This window comes from Scomber scombrus, chromosome 22, assembly GCF_963691925.1.
Source record: "Scomber scombrus chromosome 22, fScoSco1.1, whole genome shotgun sequence".
In the NCBI taxonomy this organism is placed as follows: Eukaryota; Metazoa; Chordata; class Actinopteri; order Scombriformes; family Scombridae; genus Scomber; species Scomber scombrus.
The window spans coordinates 14,986,276-15,012,084 of NC_084991.1; the positions used below are offsets into that span (position 1 = coordinate 14,986,276).

Here is a 25,809-nt window from a genome sequence, read left to right on the forward strand (position 1 = left end):
GGGCAAGATGAGCTTTTTTACAGCCTCCTTGAAAAGCCCATCCACTCACCGAAGAAAAACACAGTCATTTAACAGCTCAGCGTTTACTAACTCTGTAGACAGACAGCACTGCACTGGATCAGGGGTTAATAAGAACTCTTAACCTGAAACTGAAAAGCTCAACAGGAATACTACCGCTGCAGTGTTGATTTAAATCTGAATATACCAGCATCTGCAGGTTGTCTTTTCACAAGTCAGCTTATTAACGCCTGGGTTGTAACCTTTTTTTTTTTTTGACTCTGTGGAGGTAGTTCAATGCAGGAAATAATAAGAAGCTGTTTTGCATTTACTGGACCAGCTTTATTCTCTATGAAGTTTTTTTTTTCACTGCCTGGCCTCATGGTTAAATTTGGATTATTAACAAAGAGGTTACAATAATTTGTGCCGTACTCCATTTGTGCCAAGGCTTCATTAGAGGATGTGATTAAATGGCTCCTTGTTGAAACTCATTGAAAAGCTGATCAACGATAACGATGTATTCAGCCTCCAAGATGATAATAGCAAGAACAAAAAGTGAACACACACATTTTTAAAAATATTTTTAGCAAATAAAAACCCCAAGCAGTAAGAAGTGCACATCTAAATCGTGTCGCTCCTTTGTGCAGCGTTATTGACAAGCATACTGATTCATACATATTCATGATTCGTGCCATTTTCATTCATATATGCAAACTGACTTCTAGGCAGTGAGGCAAAAAAAGTGAGCAGGCTGATACTCCATTCCTTTATTAAACAGTTGGAAAACTTCACCAATATTTATGTGGAGTGTGTTATACTTCCTGGAATAAACACTACATGGCCCAAAGCTTGTGTACATCATGCCCAGGCTTTTTTGGTTTGGGGCTGTTTTTCATGGTTTGGGCTAATCTCCTAAGTTCCTGTTAAATCGTCATGCCATAGCCTAAAGTGATATTGTAAAAAAAAATCATGTGCTTTCAACTGTGGTGAAAGTGAAACTGTCCCCTTGTACACAAAGCCAGGTCCACACAGAAATGGGTTTTCACAGTCTGGTGTTGAAGAACTTGACTCAGCATCAGTGAGTCAATGCTCTTGTGGCTGAATGAGGTCAAAGCCATGCAGCTAGGTCACAAAGCATGCCTTCCACATTCTTTCTTAATATATTTTCATATTCTGTTAAGTTGGGCTGAAAATATATCTATGCTGTGCCGCCACTATTTTCTGGATTGATTTAATGGGTCAGTATTATTGAATATCTACAGCATGTTTTCAACGTAACCTACATTCACTTGGGGAAATGTACTTGTCATATATTAAGGACTCTACATCAAGCAAGGTGAGCTTTTGTAATCATATGAGAATACATTTAAGGAGCATTAAGGATTTTGTGCTGAAAAGTTTAGTTTAATACAGTGCAGTGTGTTTGTCATCGGCTCATGACTCCCCATTAAGCTTAATTTTTGGCCCTCTTGGTGAAGAAGTTTGCTTATTTCAAATAGACATTTCAGCATAGCACTGATAGTTTACACTTTTTGCTGGTTTAAATTCATGAATTAGAATTGTAAAAAGAGCCCACATCTATTTCCCTCACCTTATTTATATTCACTCCCATCGCTCTACTGCATATAGACCTGTCCCTCATCTTCCCCTTTTTAAAAAAATAAGTCAGAATTAATTTCCTTTCAGTGGAATTGTTCCTGAGTCATGTCACCCTGGTGAAATGTTCCCCACCCACGGGAGATGCATCGGAGTCTGGACTTCGTGCCTCATGTCATTCAGCATCAAACACCAGAAAGCCGCCGTCGCCCACTTGGTCTCATTACATCGCTGCAGAGACAGTAGCGCAGATGTCGTGGCTCCTGTAATTACATCTCCGAGAGCTGAGGTGCCACATTTGTGTTACCTCGTTGTTTACTCGGGGCTGCTGTCATCAACGCTCTAACCTGGGAATTCATTCGGCATTCATTCCAAACCATTGTTGCGTTTGTCAGCCGAGGTTTTTAAGACACAAGACAGGGGTCTTTCATTAGCAAATTAAGTAGCACATTTGTATGCATAAACTTAGCTCTGAGCGAATGAGCCGAGCTGTCTAAAAAGTGATAAGGGAGGCAATGTTTTTAGCTGATGGAATGAAATTGTCCCTTGAAAAGTCTAAGTTGTAAATGTGAGAGCATATGCAGATTTGTGTGCGTGTGCATGTTATACCTCATTGCTCATCTGTCTTTCATGTGTGTCTTCGGTGGGCAGCATCAGCAACCTTTTGCAGTTGCTGGAACAGACACCGATTCCCCACACGTTTTACTTTCTCTCGTCTCTCTGAACTTTTCTTCACTTGTTATTTTCCCTCATTTTAGCAATCAGCCCAATCAGACAGGCTAGGTTAACCAACCCTTTGTTTTCTACCTGCTTTTGGCTCCTCTGCAGACTGCCAATGATGGTCTTAGTCTGAGCAGTGAAAGCTGTATCATCCAACAGAGACTCTAATACCACAGATTTGTAGTCAGATTTGGTCCCTACTCATTCTTGGCCTCATATTCTCATAGAAAAAGCAGGAAATTGAAAAACACAAAACATTTAAAAACACAGTACTCACCTGTCTAAAAACATTTTGTATTCATGTGTGCATTTTTGCAAGATACCACAGAAATATTATCTGATGTCCCATTTACTCTAGTTTACTTCATACTTAATGTTTACTTTACTAACAGGACACATTAAAACATATTTATATAAAACACAATAGAAGCTACATTGAAAGGAGCTCCAGGTACTTGATGGTGAGGGCTGAATCAGGGTTTTATAAATAGATAGTAAGTGCTGTACTGTGGTAGCAGGCTGGCTTCAAGAAGTGACTGTCCTTACTGATTTTGTTCATTTTATTATTCAAGGATGGCACATTGTGTTTGTCTTTCACTACCTTTTTGTATGAGGTGGATGTATTCTTGTTATTGTCTGAAACTAGCTAAATTAAAACGTTTATAATAAATTATACATAAAAAAAAAACAATGTGGGAAAAAAAAAAATCTGCTTAGTATTTCACAGTCTGGCCAAGCAGCTCACAGTCTACTCTCTTCTCACACCCTCATCTTCCTCCGCTACATCGTCTTTTCAGATGACCTTGGGTCGACTATCTTGTTTAGCTGCTGACCGAGTTACCCCAGCAACCACACATCACCAGGACAACCACAAGCACTGCTGTGCATATGTATGATGTACAGAAAGCAGCCCCTTGGATATTTATGTCAGAGCTGTTGTTTACTGCACGACACATTAAGTGACAATTGCTGCGTGTTTATGTGTTATAGTGGATGCTGTAGGTAGGAGTTGACTTCAATGCCGACATTGAAGAAAAAGTTTTGTTAATGTTTTGTATTTGTGCTGTAAGGCAAAGTGAACACTGATACAGGGACCCAGTTAGTACACGAATGTACCAACCTGTGCATGCAGCAGCATCCATCTGACACCTAATTCAAATGTTTCAACGTGGCATCTACTGTACATTCAAAGCTGCTATCAGGACAGCCAATTAAATAGTGTATAGAAATGTGGCTTGTAGTCTGGCAATATATTTGCAAGGAAACTCTGGATTTTTGGATTTTTTTATCATCAGTCTTCTATTGACTGATCAGCTCTATCTGACTGATCTGACTCACTGACTGAGTGATGAAGTTATACCGTTCGTCAGCTGAAGCTGGTCGGAGGCTGCTGAAGTATCCCAGAACGCATTTTGCACAAATCAACAGCAATGGCAGAGATCAGGCTGTTGTAATTTTTGCTGTAGGAGTGTTAATATGTCACATTTTGTCAGGCAAGAAAGTAATAATTTAGATTCCCAATAAGTGGTCAGTTTATCCAAATAGTGCCTATTTGGAAATTTGCTGCAATATTTTTTGAGATGTTTCGGAGCTGATGGCCAAGTGAGATCAGCCAGTCATCTCAGCTGCTAGCAGCCTGACTCCTGAGATGATTGGTTGGTCAATGTCTGTCGTCATGCAGGGAGAAAGTGATGTAATTAAACTAATCTGGGCAGCTATTTGTCTCCATAGCACATGATATAATTCCTTTGTAATTCCTTGTACCCCAAGGTCAAACTTGCAAAGTCTGAACTAGCAAGTATGGGAGTATGAACTTATATGTACTACTACTTCTATCTACTAAAGCAGATAAATATCCAGAGGTTTTAGGAGCTTTTTTGCCTGCTGCAGCTTAAAACAAATCAATAAGAACAGTGAGACTGAACCAAAACGCCAAAGCCTGTGGGCTGTAAAACTAAAAAGATGAACTTATGCTATAAATCTCTGTAGAGCTGAAGGGAACTGCAGAGTAGAGTGTTAAATCTCAGTGGGGTTACCCGTTTGAGTGACCCCTTTTACTTTACACATACCCATTTGATGCATTATATTTAAAAAAAAAAAATCTAGATTATTGCAGCGTGTTCACATCCATATTGGATGAACAATGTAGTGTTCAGCAGTTTGTGTGCTCCTTGTTCTCCATTTTTTGGATAGTGTACAATATTACACTCTGAAATTAAAACAGAAAGTTGGCATTTTCATCCTCACCATGATTGATTGGTTTTGAATCCAGGGTAACAGAGTATTGAGCCTAAAACAAACAAGTTCACTGCTGAGTTTTTCCATTTGTTGTTTGAAAACTTTTGGTTAACCAGACTTTAAAACTTTTTTTTTTTTTTACAGTATTGCTGCTGCTGTTGATGAATGTGTTAAGTTTCTAGTATACTGTACCTGAGCTGTACCACTGCCACTTTTCACATTGTCCAGAACAGAAGGGAAACGGGTGAGCTGCAGGTTTGCAGGTAGACATTTGTGAAAGATGGATAGCGAGGTACATCCATAACTCTGATACCATCTTTTTATTTTAATTCTCTGAATCAGCGTTTTAGCACTTATTACAATCATTCAAATATATAGGCGTAATAAGAGAGCTGCTTACTTTGTCCTTTCCAGGTTTTATATTCTGACATCGGTCATTCCTGTTCTCACCCCTTGGCCAATTCTGCCTGTCTTAATCGACCTTGTGTTTCAACCTGTATCGTTCTTTTCCCAGAGTGCAGGTCCTACAGAGAGAGTAGAAGAGCAGGGTTATATTGTTGAAGGAGGAGACGGATGCCTCTGTGGAGGGCTTGAAGAGAAAAGTGAGTGCAGGACCAGAGAGCCAAGCATTGTTTTTTCTGAACAGCAGTTTCCCTCCAAGCTACTAGTAATGAGCGCGGCTGCTCGATACCACCTTCTCAGCTGAAAAAAAGACACTATTTTTCCCCATCCCAGTCTTCCAACGTATCCCCCGACAACCCTTCCCCCTCTTCAACACATTCATCACACTCAAAATGCATCTCACTGGCCAAGCTCATCTCCAAGAGGTCGAAGGAAGATTGATTTGTTTGTGTACAGAGTCAAAGAGGGCACGAGGGAGCGAGTCCAAGCAAAAGAAAAGGAAAAGACAAAGATGGGAGAATGGGGAAAATGGATAGAAAAGTGTGTGTCAGTCAGGCAAGCAAATGGACAACCACACAACTGGAGTGTGTGTGTGTGTGTGTGTGTGTGTGAGTGTGTGAGATCGACCCCAGCCCACAGACTATGTTTTCACTCCTTCTCACTCCCCTCTAGCGTTCACTCATCTGGCTCAGCTTTTGCTGTCTACCTGTTTATAATACAGCATATTTAGTCTCCTGCACAATGTGACCAGAATAGTAGCAGCAGAAGTATGTTGGCTGTTTCAGCTCTGGGAAGTTTTCATCTTGACCCTTAAATAGATGCAAATAAGATTGAAGACCCCATTGGATGAGAATTTGTCACTGTGGGAAGATTTTTATGGTTGATACTGCTCTGACTTATTCCAGTCACAAAACTGTGCAGAAGGGTATCATAGTGCTGAGTGTCGATAGTCATATTTCTACATTAATAGAGCTACTGTCTGCTTATTAGACTGCAATGTTATGATCTATTGTGCCTTCATTTTGCGAGCTGAGGAAGGAACTTCAGGAGTTCTTGGGAAACAACATCTGAGTCAGCTCTTATAAAGTGAGCTCTGTTTTTGTCAGCTCACCATTTTTCATGTAAATGTGAGGATAAGATACTTGAGTGATGCATCTAATTATCATTGAACAATCTTTGCTTTGTAAAGGTTTGATTTTTATTCCCAAAGGCTGCACAACCAGTTCTCTTGATCTTCCTGTATGGTATGTAAGATGTCAAGGTCCGATTATATTGTCTATTTTCATTTAGGATTTCAATTTAATTGTTGAGCCTGAATTGCTGCCAGTGAGTCCTGACTCCTGCTGTAAACAGCTAGGTTTAAACACTTCACTCATGCTGAAACGAAACATTTCAGTGGTTGTGTCGTGCCCTAATCGACGTGCAATTCAGTTGAGTTGAATCTGTCCTTCAGGGTCAGAACGATATATTGGTTTGCCAATATTAGCTGCATGGTGGTGGAGTGGTTAGCACTGTCGCTTCACAGCAAAACGGTTCTGGGTTTGGATCCACCAACCGGCTGGGGCCTTGTGTTTGGAGTATGGCTGTTCTCCCTGTGCCTGCGTGGGTTCCCTCCAGGTACTCCAGCTTTCTCCCACAGACTGAAAACATGTAGGTTAGGTTCATTGGTAACGTTGGTAGATTGCCTGTAGGTGTGAACGTGAGTGTGATCGGTTGTCTGTCTCTGTACTATATGTTATCTCTGTGATTGACTGGTGACCTGTTCAATGCCTTTCACCCAATGTCAGCTGAGATTGGCTCCAGCTCTGTGACCCTCAAGAGGATAAGCAGTAAAGAAAATGGATGGATGGATGCATAGACAATGTCATCCAGGTTCAGTGATGCAATTTGATTATCACATACATATTTATCATTTAATTGTATGCTAATCTGTAATCACATTTTATTACTTTTCCACAGAATAAAATCATAAAATACTGATGATCCCATTTTTATCCTTCCATCTCTAAGTATCAGTAATGACCATAAAAGCCCATAACTTTAATCCTCTCTGTTTTCTTACAAGCTGCAGAATGTTTCCCCTTTGCTCTAGTGCCACTCAGATTATATGATGGTCATAATCGTTGGTGATGCAAGGATTAGTGTGTTGCTACACACTTGATGGAGATGTGAAGGGTGTGATTGGTCAGCAGGTGGTCTGTCATCACTCTGTCATGACTCTGCTCTCTGACCAGGCGGGCAGGACTAAATACCCCCCCCCTGAAGGCATAGAAACCATGTTGCTATCACTGGCAGTGAGCATAGCCACCACTGTCAGTGATGGGCTTTGAACCCTGCAGGGAGTGGCTAACATGCCACTGATGAATGAGGTGTATGTGGTTGCCAGTTCAGAGGCCATTGTGGATTGATAAAGTGTTCAACTCTGGAATATCTTTCCAATATATTTCATTTGATAATGTAATCCCCCTTCTCAACCAACAGCAACCTTCTGCCCCTAAACTCATGTCTTTGAAGCCTGCTGTGCTGAAAATGGAGAAAGGTCTATAGCTCTGTTTGATTAGTAGAAGTGTGTATCGACTTCAGTCAATAGAACTGGTACCTCAGCAAGATGCTTGTGATGATTTTTGCCTCGGTCCATGCTGACCTCATAGTGTCCCATAGTTCCCTAAAACCTTTCAGGTGTACATCATAGTATGAAGAATCTGTTGCTGCTGTTTTTCTGATGGATTCTGTTGTTATCTTTGGACTTCATTCATGTATCCCTGCTCTGTACCCCAAATTTGGACTCTGCATTCATCATATGCACGATATTACTCACTCAACATTTTGTCCCTGCTATTTTTGTTTCTCTTTTCCTTTCCTTTTGCATATCACTATTTTATTGGCTGAGCCGGTATTGGCATAGTTGGCCTGCAAGCTGAGAATGTTTTGCCATTGCCCTTTGCCCTCTCAGAAGACAACGCTCCTCTGCTATGAGGACTGCCAGCGACTGCATATTTTAGAAGAATACAAGATCAAAACCTGCATGCATACATTTGCATATTAACATAGGAAAATGCCACAACACTTGTGGTCACAATAACTTAAGAACAATAATGACAAAAAACATCATATTTACACCACAAGCAATCCCTATAGAATAGGTGATCTGATTACCTTTTGGAACAGGTTGTGCATACATTTGCATATACATGAAGACAAATAGCAGCACATCAGGTATCTAAAATGCAGTTACATGTCTGTTCTTATGTTTAATTGAACAGCAGGTGAAGCCCCTCACTCCTGTCTAGAAGAAAATAGCTCAAACCCCTAGACAGATGATGTTGGAGATTATTCTGAGTTGTCTGTCACCTGCTGTATGCCTGTGAAAAGGAAGAAGACATGGAAGGCAGATGGAGCATACAGCTGCATCTTATGTTGTTGTACTTAGGCTGAAAAATCCCAAAACACACCAACTGATTGTGTTTCTTCGCAGATTTTGTGAAAACATGAAAAAGACATATTCTGATCTTGGACTGGTTGAATGCGTGATAATCAGCAAACCAGACACAGAGTTGGATTGATTCTGTTGTACCTTCACTGGATGGGCTAGTAGGACTGACAGACCGGCTAGTCTTTGCTGAAAGTGGAGCACATTTGGATGGCAGAGTCGGGGAGAGCCCATAGGAGCTGTCATAGTTTTGGTAATGTAGGTTAATGCTGCTCAGAGGCAACTCGGTACCACACAAACTCGTTTAAGCAGCCCACCATAACAAGCATATTTGAATAGAAAGAAGCAAAGACAACTATGTGATTGTGTCAGAATTTAAGTGTCACTCTTGTATTTTGACTAAAACGTAATGGGTCTCCAACATGAATGACATATGAGTGCTCATGAATCTTTATGTCTCTATGTATTTCTCATCAGAAACCGGCTCAGCCATCACCTCTACGTGTATCGGTCTGGGGAACTCACTCACGCCACCTGCAGGCCAGGCTGGCAAACCTGTTCCAGGTTACAATGGTAAGAGTTTTCATTCGATATTAGCTACACTACATCTTTCGTTAAAGCTGAACATAAACGCAGCATCTGTTTGTATTAACTGACACACAAATGTTATTTATTCATTATTTGCAATTAAATATATTTTCATTCATGTTTTCCATTCAAATATGCTGCCCCTTTTGCCTTTAAACACCAATATTAATAAAGCAATATAAACATGGATAAAACTTAACAATTGTGATTCCCTTCTGAGCATTTACAATTTTTGCTCTTCCAGTTTGCCAGTGGGTGATACACAGTCTCTGAATATGAATTGCATGCTCTTCCCTTTCCACTAGTCACAGTGATCGATGATGACATGCAGGAGGTGAAGCCAAAAACCCTGGGAAATATTGTAGTGAGGTAAGCTGAGGGGGTTGTGTTCACAGCCGTGTAAGCAGCTTACTTATTGCTTTAGCTTTCCTCTGTCACTCAAACATGCACCCACATTAAAAATGTGACATAAAAGCGTTTTGCTCACATTGATGTATTAAAAATCCAATTTCAGTTCTTAATCTGAATAATTCACTGTTGGGCAGTGAACCCTTGCTCCTTTCTGTTGCTGGGGTTGGAAAAAGGGAAGAGTGTCTGTGTATGTACAGTAATGGAGCTGCTTGTGTGAAGTCAACCTAAGCCCTTTGTGCTGCCTTATCTCCAGGCCTGCTACCTATCTGTTATCACTCCCTAACTTCCCTGTTCTGTGTAACTGCTGGTATTGACTCAGCGCCAGCAAAAGGGGATTTCCAAGGAGTCTGCATGTACAGTGCATTCATGGATGACGACAGGTAGAGCTGTAAACAGACGGGAACAGCTGTGGTGCTCTAGTTTCTTCCAGTAAAATTGAACTGACTCATAAAGTCGCATTCAGTTTTTTACAAAGAGTGAAGTTGTTGGCAGAAGAAGAGCTATTGTCTTAAAATGTTACAGATCTTAAGCACCATAACTTTTAATAAGTAAAATAAAACAAAAACCGTGGTTGGTGATTGAATTATGTTGGTTTTACTACAAATGTGTGTGTGTGTGTGTGTGTGTGTGTGTGTGTGTGTGTGTGTGTGTGTGTGTGTGTGTGTGTGTGTGTGTGTGTGTGTGTGTGTGTGTGTGTGTGTGTGTGTGTGTGTGTGTGTGTGTGGTTTGCATAGGAAGTGTCTAGCAGTGTGCCAGGATCTCTTTATTCTTTTTTATTATTTTGGCTTGAGAAGTTTTCGAGGAGATGGTTTAAATTTTGCTGCAGTCATTGACAGCCTGGAGGATTTTTATTTGTTTTGTTTTTTTGGCAAATCAGCATTAAATATAATATAATATTCTCAATGTATTGAACGTTATGTATGCAGAGGCATGTTTGAGGTTCAAACCTGGTAAATTGGGACCATCTTGGTCAAGATGCTAGTTGAGAAGGGGGGGATTACTTGTAGTCTCTGGATAAACAAAGACTGAGTGACCTAGCTGCCCCTTCCTCCCTGTACGTGTGTGTGTAAGAGAGAGAGAGTGAGACTGTGTTTGCGTGCCAACATGCTCAACGAGGGGCAGGCAAGGTGAAGTCCAGCAGAGCCTGACTGTGTCTAGACTATCAGTGAAGTGTCATAAAAGAAATCTGTCATCTACACACACTCTTACAGCTTTATTGAGTGAAAATCTAACCATAATACTCATTGAATTTAAGACATTCAGGAACTCAACCTTTTTATGTATACAAACAGTGTTGTCTATAATTTTTCACTTATTATTTTTATGGCTATAGCAAGATTGAATTTAAAGTGTTAACAAGTAATTTTGGGATGAAACTTTTTATGTACTTAAATATACTGAATTAAATGTGTGTACCTTTATCCTTCAGACTACCTTTACCACCTGGTGCAGCATTGTCTCTGTGGCAGAACAAGGATCTGTTCAAAGAGCTCTACTTCACTAAATTCTCAGTAAGTTGCCTCCTAATTTTTTTTAAAGTGTTGAAATAAGTTGTGCAGTAAACAATTTGTCCAATTTATTAACATAAAGTAGTTTAGGAAAACTTGGAAGTTTCTCCAATCAGACCAATTATATTTATTTTAAGTTTCACTCAATTCTTCCTTTATGACACTGGTTTAGTAATGTAGCATGGGAAGTAGTGGGTAAGTATGTGGTAAAAGGTGGCCCTCTAGTGTTGAAATTTGCCACTGCAGAAACACATGGCTCACTAGCAGCCATAGAGCTCAGTGAGAGATTTGAATAACATACAGACTTGAGAATATTGGGCATTTGTGGTTTCTTATTGTCTTAAATTCAATGCAAATCAATTCACATTCAATATTTCAGATTCTGGTGGAGGAATTGAATAATTCTGAGACCAATGAGAGGTTTATGCTGAATCTCCTTGTGTATTCAGATGAGTGAAGTACCCTCTTATGACCTGCAGTTATCATCATGATGTCACATTACACCAACACATCTCCCTCCTGTTTCACCATCAGGGTTACTATGACACCATGGATGCAGGTTTTGTTGATGAGGAGGGCTTCCTTTACATCATGTCCAGGTCTGATGATGTCATCAATGTGGCAGGGCACAGGCTGTCTGCTGGAGCTTTGGAGGAGGTATGAGAAAAATGACAGAGGAAGTGACATGAAGTCTTCTTTGTTGTAGTACCATGTGTGTATATATATGTGTTTGTATGTATATGTGTGTGTTTTGCAGTCAGTGCTGCAGCACCCTGCAGTGGGGGACTGTGCTGTAGTGGGTCTAGAGGACACTCTGAAGGGTCACGTTCCCTTGGCCTTATGTGTACTCAAAAATGGTGAGACATGACAAATGTAGAGCATAACATCAGTGCTTTTTTTCATGTTCTTTTTTTTTTTAAATACACCTATTTATAGAAACTATGTCATCTGCTTTACTTTATAAAGTAAGGTAAGTTGCTCACATGCTCGTCCATACTTAGCACATAATTCAATTACAGGTGTCATTAAAGCTAAATGTGTTTGCTTTTATCTTTCCCTGTGTGTCAAAGGTGTCCAGAAAAGTCAAGAGGAGATCATAAATGAGATGGTAAAGCTTGTGAGAGACACCATCGGGCCCGTCGCTGCCTTCAAGAAGGTGCTTTTTGTCCGTGGGCTGCCCAAGACACGCTCTGGCAAGATCCCTCGCTCCTCTTTAGCCAACTTGGTCAACGGCAAGCCATACAAGGTACAGCATGACTCTCTGGGAAATATTTAGTACATTATTTCCATCACTGCTAGTTGTTTTAAAAAGTGTGTGCTGCTGAAGGGAAACATTGTTTGCACTTGTTTATTTTTGTCCCATGTGCAAAGATTTACAGCCGCTCAGGAGACAGTTAAGCTCGTTTTGCAATTCAGAATTAGAGTAATGATGCTGCATTATCAGCCTTGCACTCATTAAGTACAAGTGAGGACTCATTTGGGGTTTCATGTCTTTATAGTTATGATTATATAGTTTTCTGCTGATCAGGTGCTAACAGCCCCAAGAGAGAAGTACATGACAACCTGAGGAAACAATACTACTAGATATAAATAAAGGTTTCAATGGATACAAAGAAGTAAACATCTAAGAATGTATTTGCATTAAACCACATTTGAAGGTATTGCTTTATTAGGTATTAATTATCTCTTATCTTATCTCATTACTTTTAGATTTGTAACCCTAACCCTTTCATAGCAGAATCACAAAAGACCTTATTTTCCTCCCCCAAAAGATCTCTCCAACCATAGAGGACCCAGATGTGTTCAAGTACATAGAAGAAGCTCTGAGACCTGGCGGAGCCTGAATTCATCTGTGGGATGACAGAAAACTGAGGTTGGATCAATTTGGGTTTCACAAAGTCACTCCATCAGCAGGAAGTCTGCACGGGTGTTTACGCCGTTTACAAGCTGCAACTGTGAACTCGATAGATTAGAATGAATAATTTGTTGGTCTAGCTGAAAGTAGACGTATCTTCACCGACATTACAGTTAACCCTCTCATCCCTTCTGCCCCTTGCAGCTGGGTTGATGTTTCCATTTGTAGTATTTGTAAGCAAATCAACACTTATCTGAATGTAACCTGAAGAATAATGTGAAGGCGTACTGCACCACAGGCTTTGTACATTCATAATTCATGTATGAAAGTAAGGTACGACTACTTTTTAATAAAATCATATGAAATAAGACTCATTCACTGACAGTAGTTTTTTTATTGACAATGAAAATTTGTTTGCTCACCACTTAGTTTTGACCAAAGTACAAGAAGTAATAAATTAAAAAATGGACACAAAATAAAATGATTCATTGTTCGTGCAAATTGAAGATGTAAAAACAAATGAAAAGCGTAAGACTTGTTTGAGTCACCCATCAGAAATAACTAAAAGACAGATAACAGGGCGATACGATAGTTTACCCTGGAAACTGACAGAAACAAAGAGTTAACAGTTACACCAATGTAAGTCACAGCAAGCAACAGGTTTTTGTCATTAGGTCACCTCACTTCAACATGGTCATATACACTCTATGCACACTATGAGCTAAAGCGGTCTGTCTTTCAGTTATTTCATCTGTTCTGTTAACGTAGTGTCTGAAGGGTGGGGGGAGAAGGCCAGCTCGGCTGAGTGTGTGTGTAGTTGTCCTTTGTGTTAATGTATCGCCTGACAAAACATACAGTACAGCAAGTGACAGTTTCTACGACTGATGTCCTGCTTCTTTGTTCTCTGAGAGGAAGTTTTGGGCAACTTCGGAGAGCAACGACGTCTTTTGTTTTGTCCTTGGCTACTTAAAGAGTCCGTTGAGTTGATGCGGTTGTATCAAAGTGCTTGTCGTGTGTTTCCAGTGCGTCGACGTGTTCTCTTAAAATGCTCTTTTTAAATTTTTTTTTTTATGCCAGCAAGTTCATAAGAAAGGACGGTGAAATTTGTTGGTGCCAGAAATGGGGCTCAAAGTGATTGTTGTAAACCACTAGAGGGCAGGGTTTCACACATCCAGAGTCTCTTCCTCACTATGGTGCAGCACAGGTTCATCATCATACAGTAATCATCAGCACAATGAAAAAATAAAACCATATGTACAAAATGATCTAGGGGGGTCGGGGGTAATAAGGGAGACAGTTTAAAGAGCAGCATATATTAATCTATGGTCCACTAAATGAGGTGGCAGGGACATTTTTTGCACAAACTCTGAATATCTTTTTATACATAGATGTGTGTATATATTAAAAAAATGGCATATTTATATTAATTTACAGATAACCTACACATCTCCTGTAGAAGAAATACACAGTACGTTATGCTTCGACAAGTTACTGTACATGTAAAAGGTAGAAATGGTGACAACGGGGTAGCCTGCAGGACAGTTTAGCACCAGCATCTGGGGCCCACATTTTAGGGGTGGATGGTCGTGGGACGGAAGGGGGGTCAGAGAGGAGAGCAGGGCTTCTTGGCAGTGCGTGTTGTCAGAATGGTTTGTTCCTCGGCAGGTTGGCCCGTCCAGCAGCTCCCCCTAGTTAGTCTCCATTCAAAACTGTAACTAAAGGGAGACAGAGTGAGCAGGTTTTAAGAAGAGGTCTGAAATTCTTATAGTTGTTGGAGCGTTAACAGAAAATTATAACACGAAAAAAAAAAAAATCTAATCAGACTCCTGATTGGGTTCATTTAGTACCATGCTGGTTGCTGCTCATCAAATCGTATAGCTGGGGAAGTAATTATTGAAATTTATAGGTGTGGGTTTAGTCAGACAAACCTATTTTTGACATTAAAGCCTTATTAGCTGTCTACACCAGTCATCTGTCTCACATGGGTCTAACAAAGCACATACACTTCAGTTTTAAGGTAGCTTTTTACACCGGCTGCATTATTATTCCCATTTCTCTTGGCTTTGTGTGACATATGCTTCAAATCTATTTTCTTTCAGGTTAGCAGCATAACTATAGTGATGGTGTATTGGGTCGATCTCTGCTGCTACGTGGCTAGTTCAGATAAAAGATGCTCACTCACTCATTTACACTCATAGACACTCAATAGTTTACTGTATAGTGAGCGATAAATTGAGATTTTGGGCATTCATTAATCAGTTTCTATCATCGCTGATGGGTTTGTCTCATTCATCTCTAAATCAGGCATTTATAAAGAGCATAGACAATACTTTGCCAAAATTAGGACACTTAATTAAAATTGAGTAAAAAAATCTCATATGCTGAGACTGAATTGTACAAAGGGAGAATGTTGCCAAGGTGTTACTTTTTGGATGCCTCTATGCAAGTATCGTACTGCATATATTCATTTGTGGTGGTACCTGCTTAGAAAATATAAATACTGCAGGCAGCAAAGGGTTAGAGACAGTCCTGCTGCAAATAATTTAGTAATTTTTTTTCTGTTTTCCTGTGCACAAGAATTCAACTATTTGCACCCTGAACTTTGCACTGTATTCTGTCTTTTTGCTGTGTGGGAGTACTTATAAAAAACAAGCTGATGAAAGAATTAGAAACACAGCCTGCAGGGTCCTCAGCGGGATGAGCAAATACTTTTGAAACAAAAAAAACTATGGTTATGAAGATGAAACTCACATAAACTTTCCTCCACTGAATCAACCCCTCCTCTTTTTCTTTTTGTTTCGGGTTGAAGCCTACCATTATCTCTCCCCCTTGGTGATTTTTTAAATGTATTTTTTTAACATTCCTGTCTCATTTGTCACCCTACACTCCCAGAATTAGAGCATTATTATCTGTATACTGTGCTTCTTACCTTATCACACTCTCGAGGCTTGTAAGGATTTTGGTTTAGGATTATGGAGTTTTCTCACCTGATGTACCGACTGCAGGCAGATGCTCAAACCAGCAAATATAAATGGTACTGATGGCAGTCTCCCTACTTTCTGTGTGGCTTTAAATGGTTTTTAATTATGATGATGATGATGATGATGATGATGATGATGATGATGATGATGATATTGTAGAAGCGGTTGTAAGAATATACAGGTGATGATGAAATGACTGAAATCATTATTTTGTGGTGAAATACTTTTGCTGAGTCACACCTTTTTTTATTTATATCAAAGCAGCGTCATTCTCAGATTCTCTCCTGGATGTTCATGCTGGATTAAAGCTGAGATTTTTTTAGATAGAGGATGAATCATCATCTCCCAATCCCCCAATGTCTACTTCAACTATATGCTTTGCTTCAATCTGAGGAACACAGTCTCATTTTACAGAAGCACATTTTGAGATAAAACTCTCTCTGGGCTCTTCATGCTAAACACTACATCCAAGGCATGTTGACTTTGTAGCTTTGGCATCTGGTTGTCACTTCAATTGTGAGGGAATTTCACTACAATACAGATGCAAAGAGACCTTTTTTTTCAGGTGGCGTATCAAATCAAAGCAAATCCTTATGAGAAATGACACTTTCACTGCACCTGGTAGTACAAAGAAGACAGTTGGAAAGAAAACTAGGGCACTTTGTAATAATAGAAAGTCTGGATAACTCTCCCGCCTATTTTTAGGAGACTTCAGCTATTGTAATCATGTAAAGGAACTTTTTTAACTCATCTCTGTGTAACATACTGCACTCCTCTTGTATTTGAAGTAGATTTCTGAAGCTTAAATCGTGACTGACTCATCTTATTTTGGACAGACATAAGAAGAGGAAACATCAGTGAGAGACTGTGGCTCGCTGCTAGCCTTGCAGTTTCCAAGAACCTTATCACAGCTACCTGGCAAAAAACACAGCAGAGGCTCGCTAAGCCGACAAGACAAACATGCTTATCTTGGGAAATAATTCGTCCTTGTGTCTTTACTCCAGTTTTTTTTTTTTTAATGCTTCTGAGGAAATCTGTGTATTTGACAGAGCGAGAGTCTGTGTGTTACATACAGCGTACAGTTTAAGGTCCCTCTCTTCCTCCTCTCAGCAGGAATAGGTTCTCACCGTGGAGCTGTCCAGCCGCTGCACCGCAGAGGGTCCAACTGTAGGGGGAGACAGTGCAAAAAGAATATGAATATTCAGGCCTCATGTGTATCAGATGGACCATGAGTGAGAAGAAGAACATTCCTTCACTTGGTCACCACCCCAAACAAATGCCACAAGATTAGATGCCCTCAACAGTATGAGTGGGATCACAGGCAAAACACTTCCCTCACACAACTTTATATTGTCACCCTCAGAAGAAAAAAAAAGCCATGGATCACGCACTCAAAGGAAGTTTTAATTTTGAGTGGATAACATCAGCAACGAGATTTGTTGTACTGTGGATGTCACAGACCAGGGAGCACAGAGAAAAGAGACAGAGGGACACAGAGAAGAGGCTGCTTCACTGGGAACACCTTGTTAGAGGAGAACACTGGCTAAAATCAGTGCAGTCTGATGATTTCCAGGCATGTATCACAACATGTGTGGTGCCATTTGTCAAGACACAGTTGCCAATACACTCGGCATCACTTTAAAGGATAATTCCAGTTTATAACAACGTGGGTCTCATTTTTATTGTATCTGCCATCATTCCTGTTGGTACTATTACATTTAATGCACAATAAATGTAATGTCCACGATCTGGGAACACAGTAAAATTGCTTGTCATATAATACTAAAGATTGGAAACAAATGCAAATGAAAAAAATGAACATCTACCAATTTATGTATTTTAAACTTTCCTGTGTAATTAGGGACAATTTTTAAGTTTTAACTCCAAATTAAGTGTTTTTTGCCACATAGCGATGTTGCAGTGTTCTCAGATATCAGCAGATTCTCCCCAAAGCATAATAAAAACAGAATTATCCTTAAATGAAAGACTGTATCAACCAATGTCCTCTTAACAGCAGAGGGATGAGAAATGACACAAACTGTCAAGACTGAGTTATTAAAGCATCCAAGACATACGGTTTACCTTTGAAAATGGACATAGCAGCACTCTACCATCTTTTGTTTAGCCGCTTAATTACTGTTACTTCAAGGGTTACACCAGCAAGCATGGGTCCTAATCCATAACTTGACTCCCCAGCTGTTACCACCAGGGTGAGTAAACAACTATTTTGCAACTCTGCAAAACGCCACCCTTGGAGTTGGATATTAGATCAGATATTGAAGTGTAAAAGAGAAACGAGAGAGAGAAAAAGCGCAGGTGAGAGACCACAAAGAAAAGGAGAATTACAGCAGGACAGTGGTTGCCAAAGACCATGTGAAGAGGAGGGAGTATATGTATAACCATAATACACGCAGGGCCAACAAGCCTAAAAACCTTCAGACAGGCATAGCTGACCTTGAAACCAATCCAAATACATGTCGTCAGGACTGTCATCCAGCGCCTCATAGAGGACTGCAGAGCAGCCGTCACAGAGTCAGAAAGAACAAGAGACATGTCAGAAAAGCTCCTCACAATCAGCAACAGCAGCAGCTCCTGTGCTCAGGTGAAGCGCTTTGTTCTACATGTGCAACAGGTGGATTTAACCTTAAAGCCACACTGCAGAAAACATCCAGATCGTACATTTTTCATGTGATATATGACAGGAACAAGCCTTGAAATCTTTAAGGGATCTGTGAAATAAGGTGCAGAGGCAGACACTTACCCTCAGGGGGCAGTCTTCGGGGGTGACCAGACGCAGTGAGACGGAATCCAGCAGGGAGAGTCTCTGCTGATCCGGGCATCATACTGATACCGTGCACGTCCCGCGGTGGGAACTGCCTCCTCCACGATGGACCTCTGAAGTCTTTGTCATCACACTGGTGGAGAGATCATTTCTTATCTCATTTCTAATCATGAAAAGGTACTGACAGTATTTCATAAATGCAGTAGATCATTGCTTTAAAGGGTAACATGAACATTGGGCTTTTCTTTCAAAATGTCCTAATCCTCTAACCTAAAAGCCTTTATTTATTTAAACATGTTGTGAATGGCTTTTGTTGCACTTGACTTTTTTTTTTGGATCCTTTAATTAAAACTGTGCTACAATTATTTCTAACTATTGTTCTGGGTTGAAATATAGTAACAAGGATGTGAAGGCATTAGACATTTAAATACAAAGCTTTCATTAATATGTGTTTAGCTTTTGAATATTAACAATGTTGATTAAAGTGTAATCTTTGTACATGCTGAAATGACGGGCTTCATTTGTGATGGTATTTAACCTTACAGAGTTCATTGTTGTGGCTGATAGTTGCTGCTCACCTCTTCCAGTCTCCTGTCAGTGCCCAGCGCCAGCAAATTATTATACTCTCGCTCCAGAATCTGACGTGCCTGAAGGGAAGAAAAAATAAACACAACACATTTAGATTTTCACAAGGCCGGCTATTTTTAGCAACATGGTAACAGAGGCAGCTGACACGTTACGTTATTTGCGCTGCATATCCATTTTACCCGACTATAGATGAGATTCACAAGGCAACCTGCCAGAGTGACAGTTGGCAAATCTGCATGTTCTGATTTAGATTCGACCAGCTTTGAAGGCTGATACCAACAAACCTCTATTTTTGGACTGAAGCTGGTGACAGATGATATATCATTCAGCACCTTTAAATTTGGCTATATCATTGCCAAAAAGAGAAAGAAACTAAAAATAAAAAGCTTAATTGTTTCCCTTCCAATGAGGCTTTTCCATACAGAATATGGAAAAGCTACGAAGCGGTATTCTGCACATCTGATTCAGGAAAATGCTCTTACTGCGTATCAGACATTGTTCACAAACATCGGATTTACCCAAGTTCAAATACAAAACCGCTTCCTTGCAATTTTCCTGTGTGAGCTGCTGAGGAGGATGTAATAATAATAATAATGTATAATAACGAATGAGTGATGGTGTAGCTGCAGCACCTGAGTGTTTTGGTTGGGGATTTGGAGGAGCAGCGCCAGGCTGCTGTAGTCAAAGTTATCATCCAGGGCGACCAAGGCTCCGTGCACCCCGCTCTCCAGCAGGATGTTGGCATAGTCCCGCAGGCCTATGCTCTGCACCCAACGGATGACCCTCTCATTACTCCACACCAGAACGTCTGCAGACACAAGTACAGACATCTCATCTGAAAATCTCAAATCTATTTTTTACTAATTTGTAACATGTTTTCATTTGTTATGATGTTCATTATATTTTATTTGGGTACACTTGCCTCTCATTTCATGCTGGCTGTGCTCTCTACGTCGCTCCAGTTCCTTTCTGTCATAGTTGAGCTTCTTCAGACACATGATTCCATACTGTAAACTTGTTCTGGGGTCAGAAAATCACATGTTCATAATCACGTGGTGGGAAAAACTTGTGTCATCCATTTGGTAAATATATTCCATCCACAACAGGGAAAGTTATTCAAAGTGATCATGAAATACTGTAATAATATACTGTAATATCACCATGAGGCACCCCAGTACCTGTGGAAGCTGTCCACCATCTTGAGGTGCACCCTCAGGTCTTTCTTTGTAAGGTGGTCCAGCATGCGGGCATCCACCAGGCACTCCATGAAGTAGCTGCGGTACTGAGGTAGTCCTAGACTGGGCAGCCACTCGTTCCCTATCCACTCATGGTTCATGTCGCCATAAGCTAGAGTCTTAGAAAATACAGGTCAACTCAGAACACCGTTAACTACTGGTTACATTTTCATATTGGCTGTGTGATTGAATCTGTAACCGACAAGAGGAAGAAATAACAACAAGGTTTGTCTTACCTGTGCCCAGCTCCCCTCTTCAGAGTCTGACTTCTGATTAATAGACAAGAAAAAGAAAAGACTTGTGAGAAAATAAGTGACCATCTTATTGTTTTCTATCAAACCCTGCAATTGTGTTCAAAATGCAATATATGCAATATTCACAGTCCTTGAAAATCAATGTAAAAATAATCTCTCACAATCGAAGTTAAACAAAAAAAAATACCTTTGACTTTACAAGAAATACTGCATTCGTGATCTATGTAAACAAAGGAAATACCAGATAATTTAAACAGCACCTGTTTCTTTGCTATTTTCACAATCATAGGTTTCAAAAATGGGTCCTGCAAAATGTTCTTCCAAAGTAAAGAAGAGTTTTGGTGTAGTGTCCCTGCCTCTAAGATGAAGGAAGAAGTATGATATTTCTAACATTTTGAGGAACCTTTTGAACTGACAGCAAGCAACCTCCAAAAAGTCATAGAACGGGGCAATATTTATAATAGTCATGTATTTTAATAGGTTTGTTTTTTTAACTAGTAAGACATCACATGTTATGGTAACCTAATAATTATTAGCTTTATTATATTATGAAACAACTGTCTACCTCAATACCACACATACCCACCCACAGCCTGGAACAGCCTGACAATGATGTTGACATTCATATGACACTGCACACCAGACCTCTACAAGTTTTCTGTATTTCTGTACAATATACAAGTTGTTTTTGGTGCCTTAAAAAAAACAAACACATTTCATATGCAGGTTCTTCAGTCTTGCTCATCGATGTGCAAACATGAAGCTGGAACGAAAATGCAATAATATAACTTTAAGATGTGGTGTGTGGTGTGTTTTTGTGTGGTGCATGACTGACAGAACAATAGGGAATGCATCTGTGATTCATGCTTCTTTTTTATAGCTTTCAAAGCAGTATATTTGCTATATGTCATAGAGGCCCCTCCATCTAAAATCCAGTTTAAAATTAGTATTGACTAAGAGGTTCATAGACCAGGGAGTGGGTTAATGGACGCATGCTTTCTCCTTCTCCATCAGTCACTGCTGTCACCGCTGTGATGTCTCCTAATTTCATCCCTCCGAAATCCACTACACACAGACACACATGACTGACAGAGAAAGGAAAGGGTGACGGTAAAGGACACAAGAGGACTGACCGTTTTGGAAGGGGCTGCCATGGTCTCCATCTCCTCATGGGTCACCCATACATTGCCTGACGCCTACAAGGGCAGAGCCCAAGAGACAGAGCAGCAGCAGGGTTGGTAGTAGAGGTCCGGTAGGAGGGGCAAGCAGTGTTAAAGAAGAAGAGCAGCACCACTGTAAGCCAATAGTGTTATAGCATCACAGTCAGATGATGAACTGGCCCCGAGCCCGCCAGGGGTCAAAGGGCATATGCAGAGGACAAAAACACAACACAACACAGCACAGCAACAACATCCCAATGTCCACATACATGTACAGATAACACAATTAACATAAAGACAGTTGCCATGCACAACAATGAAGACAGAATAAATTAGTACCATTAACACCAACAGACACAAACCCCCCCCCACAATACTCATCCCTCTCCACCTATCATCTACCAGTCGATTCACTCAAATGACAAAAAAGACTAATCTCTAGTGTTATTTAACCATGCAGATCATTGCAACTATCGATTATTTTCTCCATTGATTGATATGCCACAATTTTGAAATTACAAAAAGAAAATCATACTATATATTTACTACTGTATAAAACAAAGAAAAGCAGCAAATTCTGATTCAATAAACTGGAATCAGGATATTTTGCATTTTGAAAAATAACTAAAATAAGTACAGATACATTTTTTATCCATCAACTAACCAATTTACTGACTGATCAGTTCTCGATCAGTGTCCCCATCATTCTGGATAATCTACAACATGCTGTCAGCAGTTTTTTATCAGACTGGTAGTTTATATGAAAACTGTTGACAGTGGTAAATACCTAAGGCAGGAATCTGAAGACATATCTACTGAACTGTCTGCGTTGCAGAAAAAGGCTTTTTTTGTAATTTGAGTGAACCGACTTTGAGTGCTTATTCCAACACAACTGTTGTCCATTTTGATGTGTCAGTAGCAGCAGTGATTGTTCTGCAGTCACAGCAGCAGGCCAAGCTGTCATGACCCAGATAAGAACAGTCAAAGACGCACCCGCAAGCAATTTAACAGTGGTCTGTTAAAAGGCAAGAGACTCCCAACAGTCGACCACTCCTTCCAGTTCTAATAGTGGAGGTAAAAAATGGCTGATGCGTTCCCCTCTCTCAATTTTCTGCTCGACATACACGTCGCACCGTATTTACAAGGTCAATTAACCCCCCTCTGTTAAGTGTGTGGGTTTTTTTTTTTTTTTTTAAGTGTGACAACAGGCAGGAGCCTCGTCACAGTCGGGGGAGTTTGTGATTGGACGTGTAATGAAAGTTTCATGAGGTGTGGAAGTAGAGCTAAGTAGTTGACAAGAGAGTGAGGCAAAGGGGAGGAAACAGGGAAAGGGAGAGGGTAAAGTATTATATTACAAGAAGAGAGGACAGAAAAAGTGCAAGAGTTAAATAGGACATGTTGCATGCATACTAGCTGTGTAAGGCCTAAAAAGCCTTTGTGAGTGTATTCAGCAGGGTTTATTTAAGAGCGCACAACTTTTGACATCTGTATGAAATATGGTGTGTGTGTGTACCTTCAGTGTGCAGCATATTAGTCTTTGCTCTGCAGTATGAACAGTCACTATCATTACATTTTACTCCTATGTTACTTTTATGCACATACTGTTTTTCATGAGTTTATACTTTTGTTTTTTACATTCCTTGTGTGAATGTGAAGGAATGGAGGAGTTTTAGGAGACAGGCAGAACTCCCCCTATGAAGAGACTGTGATAAGAGATGGACAAAAGGACCAACTGTGTACAACTTACTAACTGCCAAGGTGTGTTTTCTAACATCCTGTGGAGGCTACGACTATAAAATGAGTGTTTGCCTTCACTCTGAGTCTGTCTGACTGATCCAGACTCAGAGTTCTGAATACATGCATGTGTTATTAGGGAATAAAGCTCTAAAAGACAATCCCCTCTTTGAAATCCATCTCTATTATAGAAATTTCCATGACATTAAGAAACAGCAGAGTCCTTAGAGACCATATGCTATGACAGCAGGGAGCTATAAAAGCAACTGTGGTGTAGAATAACTGGAAAGCTAAATTACAGTACACACTGGAGCAATCTCTTAAAAAGCAGCCATCACTGACTCCCAGTGTAATATTCACTGAAGTTATCACAAGCTGTATGATTGAAAATTGGTCAGATGTAAAAAAAAAAAAAAAAAAAAACAACTGACAAATTTGCCACGCATGGTCGTGATTTCATCGTAACTGCTCCATTTGCTTGTTGTCACCCACCTACACATGTGTCACCCATGTGTGGAGGCGTTGCGCATGTAAGCAGAGAGGACATTCAGTCATACAAACATTTGTCAGAGCTACTCTGGAGGCAGAAATCATGTGATTACTTTGTTAACACAACCCGTTTTTATGGCCAAATAACAAATTAGCATAAAGAATGGAAACAGTCAGCTTTAGTAGTGCTGGTAGGCGGATTTTGTTGCCTTTGGATAGAGCCAGACAAGCCTTTTCCCTCAAATTAACACATTAATAACGGCCTGTAAAACCACACATTGTTGCTGTCCCACTTTTGTCTCCGTACAGATTAAACAAACAGGATATATCATGTTAACTAGTGAGCTTTAAAAAGTACTGGCAGGTGGATTTTATTACTGGATTTTATTTCAAAACAGAGCCAGGCTAGCTGTTTTCCTGTTTCCAGTCTTTATTCTAAGCACAATTGACTGGCTGCTGGCTCTAGCTTCATAATGCTATTCTCATCTAACTCATGCCAGTGAAGTAAATAAGCATATTCCCTTTAAGTGTTGTTTTAAGTATTCAAATTTTAATCCTACTTTCTTCTTTTTTCCATTTCAACCTTTAAAAACATTGTCAAAGTACTTCTTCCTCCAGATCAGCTCTGTCTTAAGCAAATGTTTGTACAAATAAAATTCCAGTCCATGTCCTCGTATTTCCTGTGTGACTCACGGTTCTGGAGGTTGGCGGGGCGGAGGGGCTGGTGAGGGAGACCATCTCCTGGATGGCCAAGCGAAGTTTGAGCCGGTGAAGAGGGTTACTGATACCGATCTCCCTCTGGATCTCGGTGTCAGATAGGGCTGACATGATGGCTCCACTCTTCACGTTGGCACGGCACGCTGCCACGTACCAGGCCGGCATTCCCAACCACAGCTTAACCACACAGAGAGAGAGGAGACAAAGTAACACAGGTGAGCTTGGCTGAGATTGAAGCTGGAGTTAGACAGATAAAGCAGCTCAATTTCTAATTTCTAAAAATATCACGTTTAATTTGGTTCAATCACATATTTACTGTATGAAAAATCAATACAATAGTTATACAGAACAAACCCCTGACCTAACCTAAGTATTATGAACCAGATTTAGACGTAACTCCATACAAATATCAGTGAGTACTTGTTTTAAATTCATAGTCATTTCCTGCTTTTTCGTCATCATCCTGAGTTTCAGCACAGTTTTGTCCCTTGATTGTCTACATGCTGTTTCACAGGATTATCCATCGTGCCAAGAGTACAATTTGGCAAGATACACTGAACACTTAAAAATGAAGTCTAACAGTATGTAATAATGTTAGCACAAAATGATGCCTACCAGCAACTCAAAAATAGCATCAACTGGAAAATTGTGTTTGGTGGGGTCATGAGTTAGCTGGTGGCTGTAGTTACTCTACTAAACATTAGGGGGCAGCAGTGTTTCTATATTGTTTGGATTTTTCCTACTTTTGATGGGTAAAAACCCTTAAAAATGGTGCAACAACCATGAAAACTAACTTTTGATTTAAACCTTCACTTCCTTATACAGGGTGAAACTCAGGGCTAGTTTTCATGGGTTTTGACCTAGTTTTTTTTTAAGACCTTTAAAGTTTACGTTTTGTTTCATGGTGGTAAGAACAATATCATTCAATTCCTATAAAAACATCACATGACATGGCGTGGTTAACCAGATGTTTATGAGGCTGTAAGTTGAGGAAAGCTCTAAAGTCAGTTAAAGGCACTTCAATATCTTGCATATTGTAACTGTGATGAAAAATCTAATTATATTGATATTTTAACCCATTTGTGCACGGAGATGTTGATGTAAAAGTCTTCATAAAGACAGTG

General features: G+C 40.0%; 2 protein-coding genes across 5 annotated transcripts in view; one reads left to right on the forward strand and one right to left on the reverse strand.

The window, feature by feature from the left end:
* The window catches only part of acss3 (acyl-CoA synthetase short chain family member 3), a 35,047-nt gene extending 22,173 nt beyond the window's left edge, over positions 1–12,874 (forward strand). The window contains exons 10-16 of the mRNA XM_062443933.1: positions 8,861–8,956; positions 9,277–9,340; positions 10,812–10,893; positions 11,425–11,547; positions 11,648–11,747; positions 11,961–12,136; positions 12,663–12,874. Of these exons, the coding sequence (XP_062299917.1) occupies positions 8,861–8,956; positions 9,277–9,340; positions 10,812–10,893; positions 11,425–11,547; positions 11,648–11,747; positions 11,961–12,136; positions 12,663–12,734 (713 nt within the window). The 3' untranslated portion in view covers positions 12,735–12,874. The remainder of the gene's footprint in view (positions 1–8,860; positions 8,957–9,276; positions 9,341–10,811; positions 10,894–11,424; positions 11,548–11,647; positions 11,748–11,960; positions 12,137–12,662) is intronic.
* A 3,958-nt stretch (positions 12,875–16,832) lies between these two features.
* Positions 16,833–25,809, reverse strand: part of ppfia2 (PTPRF interacting protein alpha 2) — a 140,510-nt gene continuing 131,533 nt past the window's right edge. For 3 of the 4 annotated variants that reach the window (XM_062443392.1, XM_062443393.1, XM_062443396.1), the window contains 9 exons: positions 24,662–24,862; positions 21,719–21,781; positions 20,568–20,597; positions 20,275–20,450; positions 20,019–20,116; positions 19,729–19,904; positions 19,087–19,155; positions 18,488–18,641; positions 16,833–16,891 (listed from right to left, as the gene is read on the reverse strand). In XM_062443392.1, coding sequence (XP_062299376.1) covers positions 16,833–16,891; positions 18,488–18,641; positions 19,087–19,155; positions 19,729–19,904; positions 20,019–20,116; positions 20,275–20,450; positions 20,568–20,597; positions 21,719–21,781; positions 24,662–24,862 — 1,026 coding nt within the window. The remainder of the gene's footprint in view (positions 16,892–18,487; positions 18,642–19,086; positions 19,156–19,728; positions 19,905–20,018; positions 20,117–20,274; positions 20,451–20,567; positions 20,598–21,718; positions 21,782–24,661; positions 24,863–25,809) is intronic. The other variant, XM_062443394.1, reaches the window with a different exon arrangement.